The 10,946-nt window shown below is 39.1% G+C and overlaps 1 protein-coding gene across 3 annotated transcripts in view; it reads left to right on the top strand.

The window, feature by feature from the left end:
• Positions 1-10,078, top strand: part of FMO1 (flavin containing dimethylaniline monoxygenase 1) — a 29,906-nt gene extending 19,828 nt beyond the window's left edge. The window contains exons 4-8 of one of the 3 annotated variants that reach the window (XM_063627267.1): positions 2,585-2,727; positions 4,654-4,853; positions 5,845-6,200; positions 6,975-7,047; positions 9,300-10,078. In XM_063627267.1, coding sequence (XP_063483337.1) covers positions 2,585-2,727; positions 4,654-4,853; positions 5,845-6,200; positions 6,975-7,047; positions 9,300-9,642 — 1,115 coding nt within the window. In that variant the 3' untranslated portion in view covers positions 9,643-10,078. The remainder of the gene's footprint in view (positions 1-2,584; positions 2,728-4,653; positions 4,854-5,844; positions 6,201-6,974; positions 7,048-9,299) is intronic. The other 2 variants (XM_063627268.1, XM_063627269.1) reach the window with 2 other exon arrangements.
• The last annotated feature ends 868 nt before the right edge of the window (positions 10,079-10,946 follow it).

A 10,946-nucleotide genomic window follows, 5' to 3' on the forward strand; every position in this document is an offset into this window, starting at 1 on the left:
ATTCAAAAAGTTAAAACTTTAAGAAACTTTTCTCCAAATCATCGAATGATTGCCTAGAATGATCCCAAGACTCATCTTACCACAATAAATTTATGAACATGCTGTGGTTCTGGATCTGCCCCCAGAGGTCACTCAGATCAGGTTAAATTAGGATAAAGCATATCTTGAAAATTGCCAGAGAATAGAATCATTGAATTGGAAAGAACCGAGTTCGGTCTTCTTCCCAATGCAGGAAATTATTTTTCAGCAATTCTGAGAGAGGCTCCATAGCTTTGTCTTGAACCCATTCAATAATGGAATCTCATCATCACAGAAGACAACCCAATTTTTTGTCATTCTTGCCTGTAGAGCAAGGCTCTGAGCAGCCATCCACTCCAAAATTCCAGAAAGGAGTACCTAGTCACTGCAAGAATCCAGAAAGTTCCATGGCATAGGGAGTAAACTACATTTGTTCAGCACTTACAGTATATTGCACTAGGTGCTAAGAATATAGAGGTGAATAAGGCAATATGTAACCTGTATTGGAGGAATGAATAGAGTTTTATGGAGTCCAGTGGAGAAATCACAGTCTCCATATGACCTGTAGGGATTCCAATACCCTAAACATACACCTCTCATGGTCCTAGATTTGCCCCCCAAAGTCACACAAGTTTACATCAGATTAAAATAATAAAGCATACCTAAAAGCAATTGAGCCAATATGCTCAGTTTGAGTAGAAGAGGTAGGGACCCAGCAGGTATGAATTCTAGCATATACAACCACCTAGCTGATAGTCTTGGGTCTCTCACTTAACTTTTCTAAGCCTCAAATTCACCCACAAATTGAACAGCTTGGATTACTTTAACCAACAGTATACATCACAAATCAAGCAAGAAGAGCTCTACAAGGCTTGCAGTCTTTCTTAAAACCCATCTTATCAACCACTACCAATTTAAAATCCCTGGCTAAATGATTAAGGAGTCTTTGAGCTCTAAAATTCTGTGATTTTAGACTTGAAGAGGAGTTCTCCCAACCTCTCTATCTCCTGACTTACAGCAGACTTGCTTAGATGGCACATACTCCTTGCAATGGTTGTTAACTGTCAAAAAAAATTCAAATTCACTGAAGATATTTAAAAATATGTATCACAAGCTCTAGAAGCAGTATCCAAAGAAGGTGCACTAAAAAGTCGTAGTAAAAATAATAGGTATCACAGTTAGAATAAACGTATGATTTCCCGAGATGACTACTTTTATCATTCACATATATACATTCTGCTATTTACCTTTTTTCTTTTTTATATTATAATTTTTTTCTTAGATAGGGCATTCTGCTACTTACTAACACAGCCACATTTACCTAATGTAAGTTCTTACTCTGTCTTCCTGTGAGATAAGAGAAAGTATTAGTCTGTTAAGAGACAGCCAGAGTCTCATTTTTGTCCATTTGTGACCCCCTAAAACAAAGCCCATCCAAAGAGAATCTAAAATAACATGAGATCCATAGATAATTCTATGTTTCTGCTTAGGCTTTCCAGCTCCTTCTTCTCAACAGTTCTCTGATCCATATTGGGTTCCTGTACTGAGTAAATATTGGAACTTGGTTGCATCCTTGCTAAATTCCAAATGCTCTGTGTTGTGGTTAGGTTTTAACTTGGATTCGTGTTAGATTCCTACTAATTCAAGGTGAGCTAAAGAGCCAGCAGGCCTTGTAAGGCCACTCCCCGCAAGTATATACATTTTCCCTCTGAGAATCTAGAAGTCTTATTACTTTTTTTAAGAAAACAGAAGTTATTTGTTTAGCACATATTACTTCTGATCATGTAATGTTGTCTTAAGAGTATTTTCTGCTTAAGTTATTGCTGTTAAAAAAAAAAAAAAGAGTATTTTCAAACCTTCTCCATTCATGTGATTTTCAATAAGAGTCAGCATCACTGCCTAAGGTATCCTATCGAGTTAGCCCAGTAGATTGAATCCTGGTGTAACTGACATCATTCCTTTTTCTCTGGGCCAACTCTGGCCGACCCAGCAAACTTAGCCTGAGTTACAGTCAGTCACCAAGTGAACTTCCCCAACTAACATGAAACTTTGTGAATAGGGACAACATTTTATCTTATACCCCCCATACCATCTAGCACAGTACCAGGCACATAGCAGAGGTCACAAAGTTTTCTGAAAACAGATACTGACTCACAGTTCCCTTAAGCTTCTTTGTCCTTGCTCCTTGCTTGTGAAAAGCTTATATAAATCAAGTATTAATCAATAGGATATTATTGTCCTGTTGACTTTTATCAACCTTTAAAATGATAATGACTCCTTATACTTTTGCTTAATATGTCTTTATGCCACAGTATTTCAGCTCAGTAGTTAACTATCTAGTAAATAAAACTGGAGGCCCATCTAGTGAGATGGAGTAATAACCCCCATTAAATAATTACCTGCCAATGTCTTGTAAAGTCAAGTATTCATATTTTCTCAAACTTGAGAATACTAGTAAAAATGACCAAAATCATCTTTCAAAAGAATGTTATCAACTGAAAAATAGTTATGTTTCATTCACTGATCCTGTAAATTCTCTGTGTGACTTCTCTTTTATTTTCTATAGGTATTAATGCCTTTAAAGGCCAGTACTTTCATAGCCGGAAATATAAGCATCCAGATATATTTAAGGAGAAGAGAGTCCTTGTGATTGGAATGGGAAATTCTGGCACAGACATTGCTGTGGAGGCCAGTCACCTGGCAGAAAAGGTACATTCCTGATGTTACTGGGTGAAGAGCTTTATCTTAAGATGCATGCCTCAAGCAAATGGTGTTTGACACCACGATAAATGTTAAAGGAATAAAATGCCTCACATGCAAACAACAGATTACTAAGGAATTTAATTTTTACTGAATGTTCACAAATTTTTCTGTGAATTACAGTTGTCATCTTTCCTCCAAAACCAACTTCTCTGACTTCTTTTTACTTTTTTTTTTTTTTTTTTTTTTTGTCATTTTCCCAGCCATCCAACAAGAGCTACAGGACATATTTCTTCCCTACTCAGTCCCATAGGTTAGAAAATTCTACCGACTTTTTCCTGCTACTATCTCCCATTTGCCCCTTCCTCTCCTTATTAATTACCAACACCCTCATCAGGTCCATGCTACCTCACACTGAGGATATTGCATTGTCCTCCTAATAACAGTTGTAGAAATAGTTAATATTTATTAGGATTATTCTGCGGCCGGAACTGCACTAAATGTGTTTTTACTGCACTACTTTAACCAATCATCAAAACAAGCCACTGAAGTAGGTACTGTTAGTATCCTCGACTGCACATGAGGAAACCAAGGCTTAGAGAAGTTAAAAAACCTGCCTAAAATCTTATCACTAGCATGTGGCAGAGCCAGTTCTCAAACCCAAGTCTCTTTGACTCAAAGCCTACGTTCCTAACTACCCTCTTCTACCTCCTGCCTTCAGGCTTCTCAAGGGTTTTGCCCTGGATTTTATTTTTGCCTTGTACCACTACCCACAGGTCACTGCCACCCACAACAAGCCATCTAGACCCCAACTACCAATAAACAAATCCTCAGAAGAGCCTGCTCTCATTATAGCACTCTCATGCTGAAAAACCTCTAATTATTCTCTTTACCTGAAAAAAATAAATGGCAGATATAGCAGCTCTGCATCAGAGAGTTTTCTATAATCTGGACCAAATCTGCCATTTTAATTTTAACTTCTGTTTCTTGCATGATAATCAACTGTAGCACTTTCCAGTTCCTGTCTTTAGTTCCCCTTTGCTCACGCTACCCCTCTCTCTTCTTCAGAGCCCCTTTCTCTTTTATTACAATCTACCTTTACCTTCCCAGATATCTCACTCCAACACGAAGTGATCTCTCCCTGTTCAGAATGTATGTGATATTGTAATTTGCACCCCTCAGTTTTCACTTTTAAATTCTTAATATTGCAAATTACCTTTTATCATATATATCTTCTTTTCAACTATGCTGTAAACTCATTGAGGGCCATTCAGCTAACTAATATATACTAGTTGCTGGCTCCCCAGTTTGGTGGGGGAAGAAACAATCTGTTAAATCAGCTGTTTTATATCAGCAAAGTAACAGATTGCTTAACTAATTATTCTCTTTGTAAACAATTGTACAGGAAACTCCTTACTGTGTAAGTACTAAAACTATTAGCATTGTGAACTCAGTCAACTGGTAAACTCAAACAGCCAATGTTAAAGAGAACAAATACCAAAAGTAATTGTAGTACTGAATTTTGCTGTCATTTAAGCCAATAGTTTGCACTGAAACTCTGTAGACAACTCTGATACTGCCATGCCCTGTTCTTACTGCCTACAAGGATAGTGAGCACACAAAGTAGCAATCACCTGTTCATTGTTTCCTTACGTAGACTTTATGTCCCTATGGTTTGCTAAAGGCTGGCCGATAATAGGTATTCAATACCATGTCTTAAGGCATTTTAATACTCTAGATGCTCTGAATCCTAATCTCAAAAGGATTAACTTTAAAATAGAAGTTAGAAGAACCAATACTATCTTGTCAGGGATGTATTTTGAGAGTGGCAGACTTTTCAGTGCCTTTCCATTCATGACACTTCTTGAATCTCTAGCAGAACCAGCTAGCCCTGTTCACAGTGTCAAATGAAGGGATGTCTCTGATTGCTTCCAGGTGTTCCTCAGCACCACCGGAGGGGGATGGGTGATCAGCCGAATCTTTGACTCGGGCTACCCATGGGACATGGTGTTCATGACACGATTTCAGAACATGCTGAGAAATTCCCTCCCAACGCCAATTGTGACTTGGTTGATGGCGCGAAAGATAAACAACTGGCTCAATCATGCGAATTATGGCTTAATACCAGAAGACAGGTAAATATAATGTGACTGCCAAGGGCTTTTAGGAAGAAGGAGCCTCTGCCTTTCCAGCAGCCTATACAAGCCAGGCAGTACCACAGCAACATGGCTGAATGTGTTGGAACACTTGATACAAATTTGCTTGATAATAACAGCTAACTGTTCTTAAGTACTCAGAAAGTGAAATTATGTATTTCACCTTGTCAGCAATACTTTAAGTATTATTATAATAATCCTTTTATTATGGAGAAACTGAAACAGCAAAATTCAGCCACTTACCCAAGCTCACTGAGTAGTAAGTGAACTCTGTCACCTTGGCATGTTACTTGATCCTCAGCTGTAGCAACCAAAAGAGAATGATTTGTCTATGACTTTGTTGACAAAAGAAACACACTTGCCTAGTTTCACTGTGTGGGAAAAACTGAATCCCATAGTTGCCCATCACCATCTCTCTAATGGTAGAGCCTTCTTCCCGTTGTCAAGATTGACCTTGGCCCAAAAAATGGCTCAGCTTATACAAGATCAACTCACAAAGTGTTTGTCTTGTGATTCCAAAGGTATAGCCAGAAAAAGACGATTCTGCCCTTGTTCCTTTAAATACACGCATGTTTCCCTTATACAACTTTTTCCAAGGAAGAGACTGGAGCTTTCAGAAGTTCTCATCCAATCTAGAAGTCCCTGGTTTCCCTTGTAGCCCTTCAGCTCTCAGTCCTCTCTAGAATGACAGTGATAGATGAATGCTAAAAATCAGCAAGAGAAACAGAAGCTAGAGAAGGTGCTGGCTTCCTCCTCAGGCTTCCAAACTCTAGGAAATGGCAAGCATATTTTATAATCCTTCTTAAACATTCATGAATCCCCTTCCACTGAAGTAACATCTCCAAAGACTTGCAGCAATTCTTGTGCAACCAAGGAGAGGGCCCCAGAATGAGAGAGGAAGGTAAAGAGACGGGAGAGCTGGCTGTATTGTTCACTGACAAGTCTCCTCCCTGTTCACGTTTTTGCTTAGGACTCAGCTGAAAGAGTTTGTGCTAAATGATGAGCTCCCAGGCCGCATCATCACTGGGAAAGTGTTCATCAGGCCAAGCGTAAAAGAGGTAAAGGAAAACTCTGTCGTATTTAGCAACACTTCAAAGGAAGAGCCTATTGATATCATTGTCTTTGCCACTGGATACACATTTGCTTTCCCCTTCCTTGATGAGTCTGTAGTGAAAGTTGAAGATGGCCAGGCCTCACTGTACAAGTATATCTTCCCTGCACATCTGCAAAAGCCAACCCTGGCCGTTATTGGCCTCATCAAACCCTTGGGCTCCATGATACCTACAGGAGAAACACAAGCTCGGTGGGCTGTTCGAGTCCTGAAAGGTAAGTGTAAGAAATAGCAGGGCATGTGTTTTTGGTTTGCCATGTGATTCTGGATACTCGAAATGTTGAGACTGTTATTCCTCTGGCTTCTATTTAAAATAACAGAATCTTTAAGAGCAGGATGCATTCTATTGTTTGCTGAATTAGTAATACTGTCATAATGATTTGTTCCATTACTGCATAAATGGTATATCGGGGTCAAAAATATAGGCTGTATCTATGTCAACTGTTATATTTTTTCTTTCTTATGTTTAAGAGACAGGGTCTCACTATCTTGTCCAGACTAGTGTACAGTGGCTATTCATAGGCATGATCATAGATTACTGCAGCCTCAAACTCCTGGTCTCAAGCAATCCTCCTACCTCAGCCTCCTGAGTAGCAGAGACTACAGTCATGCACACTGCACCCAGCTACCTGTTATTTTGACTAAAACAAAATGACAGTTAACAGTTCTGTCAGTTGACTGGATCAACTGGCTCAGTTAAAATTTTTAAACTCAAGCAACTGAGTGACAACATTCAGCCAAACCAGTTGTGAGGTTCTGCTATATCAAATAATTAGTGAGATGACCAGATGCTTATCTTTTCAGCTGATGGCATTATTACCAGGGGCATACAACCAGTCAGCTCAGGCTGCTAACACTTTTGCCAGAAGGATCAATGAGTAGCTGGTATTAGACATGAAAGGAGAGCCATAGTAAAGCATCTTTATCCATAAGTCAACAGCTAGACCTAAACTTCAGATGCATTTGGGGTTTTTATTTTAATCCTACAGGTGTGAATAAGTTACCTCCACCAAGTGTCATGATAGAGGAAATTAATGCAAGGAAAGAAAACAAGCCCAGTTGGTAAGTTAACTACTTAATGCACCCTTTTTAAATTATAACTGAAATTGGTAAAAAAAAAAAAAAAAAAAAAAAAAAAAAAAAAAAAAAAGAAAAAAGAAAAACAACAGCAGAGAGATGAAAGTTACATTGGAGAAAAAAAGAAGCATCTGAGACTTAGAAGAAAAATACTAGGAGAGCCTATTTCAGAAGAGAGAAGGGAAAGGGGAATTTAGAATTTTTAATGTCCCCAAAGTCATCACTTCAGCCCATGGTTTTCTAGCATCACATAGAGTTTGGATTCCAAGTCAAGTGCTACATAATTAACCCTAATCTACCAGGTACATTATTCCATATCGTATCCATAATCAACAGGCAAGCAGTTGTACCTATTTACTCTGACACTAGAAGTGTCTGCTCATTCATTCATTGAACAAGTCTTTTTTTTTTTTTTTTTTGAGACGGAGTCTCGCTCTGTCGCCCAGGCTGGAGTGCAGTGGCGCAATCTCGGCTCACTGCAAGCTCCGCCTCCCGGGTTCACGCCATTCTCCTGCCTCAGCCTCTCCGAGTAGCTGGGACTACAGGCGCCCGCCACCACGCCTGGCTAATTTTTTGTCTTTTTTAGTAGAGACGGGGTTTCACTGTAGTCTCGATCTCCTGACCTCGTGATCCGCCCGCCTCGGCCTCCCAAAGTGCTGGGATTACAAGCGTGAGCCACCGCGCCCGGCCCATTGAACAAGTCTTTATCAGCTCTGTTGTTTTTATTCAGAGTGTTGCTTTTGCTCTTCAACTATAATAGGATGGAAAAAGGGAAGAAGAAAAATAAAATTTTGTAATATGTGAAAAATCATATGAAATGGAAACCATACGGGCCATAAATAAAATTTTATTAGAACACAGCCATGTTTATTCATTTACATATTGTCAATGGCTGTTTTTGTGTTACAATACCAAAGTTGTTTAGCAGTTGAGATAGAAACTGTAATGTTGCTCTCAAAGCCTGAGGCATTTACTGTCTGGCCTTTTTCAGAATAAAGTTTATTGAGCACTTCTCTATGGGAAAGGTTTTCACTTATGCTGTGCTCTGTGGCTACCACTCAAGGCTAGAGACAATGGAAGCCAGCAAAGTAAAGAGTCTTGGCCCTCCTCTCTCACTCTCAATCCAACCAAAACATTTCTGATTGTACCTACTTTGTTTTATCTGTTCATCTGTTTCTGCGTTTGATATACATTTTCACTTGAAATAAAGATTCTGTGGCAAAAAAAAAAAAAAAAAACCCAGCAAGTTTTAAAATCATTGCATCTAAGGAACTTATTATCACTCTCTTATTCATATATATTCCCAAACTTCAAGGGTTGATCTATCCTTGTCAGGGTACCAAATTCCAAAACAATAATAGCGTTTTAGATGTCTCTTCTTTATCCTCAACCTGGGATACGATTTGATCTTCATTATGGAACTCCAGTGTAATAGATAACTAATTAGAACTGCTATACAATGAAAATCTTCTTGTCACGCATGTCAGCAAACAATTTTAGGGGCCAGGTGCAGTGGCTCACGCCTATAATCCCAGCACTTTGGGAGGCTAAGGCAGGAGGATCATTTGAGTTCAGGACTTTGAGACCAGCCTGGACAACATAGCAAGCCCCCATCCCTACAAAAAAAATAAAAGTTATTTAGGCGTGGTGGCTTATGCTTGTAGTCCCACCTATTCCTGAGCCAGGAGGATCGCTTGAGCCGAGGAGTTCAAGGTTGCAGTGAGCTATGATCATGCCACTGCACTCAAGCCTAGGTGACAGAGCAAGACCTTGTCTCAAAAAAAAAAAAAAGAAAAAGAAAAAATTTAATTAATTAATTAAAGCCTAATACCAGCATTTCAGGGAATTTTACCCTATAGATTTTTGTGGCTTTTCACATTATACAAATCACTGGATTTGTTATTACTGAATAATGGAATTTTATAAAGATTTAGAAATTTTAAAATATATTTTCCTCTAGAAATTGCTAATTATTTCACAAAAGAACTAAGATGTATTATGAGCACTCAGAGCACCCATTAAAAGCCATATGTATAAAGTATCTTTTGAAGGGACTCATCTTGATTTAAGAAACAGAAGGAGACCGTTAGATAGGTAGGGAAATAAAGGGGAAAATGTAGAAACCATCCCAAATTCTGCAGCAGTATTTGTTTGCTTTGGGCACTTGTACTTGTTCTAAGATTATCATTATTAATTTTTTTCTCTTCACCTTTTCCCCCAATCTTCCTTTTATAAAGGTTTGGCTTGTGCTACTGCAAAGCTTTACAATCAGATTATATCACATACATAGATGAACTCCTGACCTATATCAATGCAAAACCCAACCTGTTCTCTATGCTCCTAACGGATCCACATCTGGCTCTGACCGTCTTCTTTGGCCCATGCTCACCATACCAGTTCCGCTTGACTGGCCCAGGAAAATGGGAAGGAGCCAGAAATGCCATCATGACCCAGTGGGACCGAACATTCAAGGTCATCAAAGCTCGTGTTGTACAAGAGTCTCCATCTCCCTTTGAAAGTTTTCTTAAACTCTTTAGCTTTCTGGCTTTGCTTGTGGCTATTTTTCTGATTTTCCTATAAGTAAAAGATTTCCTAAATGGAAGATGCACACAGTAGATTTACAATGCTCCAATTCCTCTCTTACAGCAATATTGCCTTCACAGTTATAAACCATTTAAAATGGTAAAGGCCACCCTCTCGCTTCCCTGGCTGGCTCCAGGGCTACCACTGGTATTCCTGAGCCTCTCCCAGCTCCACTATATCTAATGCTAGAGAATGATAACTAAGATTTCTGTGCATTTGAAGGTTGTTGGAAAGTTACAGGTTCATTTTAGAAAGAAAGCTGTTCTTGACACCACTCTGAGCCATCATACCTCTTTCCCATATAAACTATTTTCACAGATCTCAATTAAAACCCCTTACTTCACAAATGATTGTGTTGTGCTGAAATGGTGCTCTTATAGTATTGGCTTATTAAAAGTAAAAAATAAACCTAGAAATTGATTGTTTCAAGTGATCTTTTGTTCTCTTATTAAAGGTTGGGAAAAGGGAGAAAAAGATGAGGATTCTATGAATAAAGCTCATAAAGGATTAGGGGGTTCGATGAGTTACTTTGAGAGTTTCCCAAAGGACTGTACCTGACTGGGACTGCTCATTCCTCTAGAACACTCTTTATAACAAAGATGGTACTCTAGCTGGCCTCCCAAAGACCCAAATCAGATTCCACAGAAAACCTCCACCTCCATGGGCTCTTAGAGCCAGCCTCCAGCAGCCAAAGGAAAAAGCCTACCTGCTTAGATCCTTTGTCACAGCCCTGCTGTAAGAGGAAATGGAGCTGCCTCCTTTTAAAGAGTCAGTAAGAACCAATCAAATTCAATCAGAATTCATTAGATAAAGAGCACAGCCAAGAAGCTTTTAATGGAGAGAAAGCAGGGAGAGGAAAAAAGGGAAAGAACAAGAGGAACAAAAGCAAACATCATGTCAAAAGCAGCAGTTTTCAGTGAAACTAGACCCAGCCTATCTCACAGTTACATCTGATGAAGATATGATGCATAACCAGGAAAGGCTTTGCTTCACTTCATCTCGTGGTTTATATGGAAAACCCTGTGGGTAAACCTCACCTCACAGAGAGGTCCAGAGTTTGGATGCAGGGACAAGATTCAAAACCTGTGGCATCAGGAAAGAGTGATTTCTGTAGGGCCAGTACAGATACAGATCATTTCTCCCCAACTTTGGTTGGCTCTGCCAACTCTTCAGTATTGTTCCATTTCTTACTTTTCCTCGTGACCTGTTTCACTCTTACCATAGAAACTCATGATGAAGAATTGCCCCCACTGCATACAATCTAGATTACTCCTAGAAATGCTTTTCTTTCCATTGAAACA

This window comes from Symphalangus syndactylus, chromosome 12, assembly GCF_028878055.3.
Source record: "Symphalangus syndactylus isolate Jambi chromosome 12, NHGRI_mSymSyn1-v2.1_pri, whole genome shotgun sequence".
Taxonomy (NCBI): domain Eukaryota; kingdom Metazoa; phylum Chordata; class Mammalia; order Primates; family Hylobatidae; genus Symphalangus; species Symphalangus syndactylus.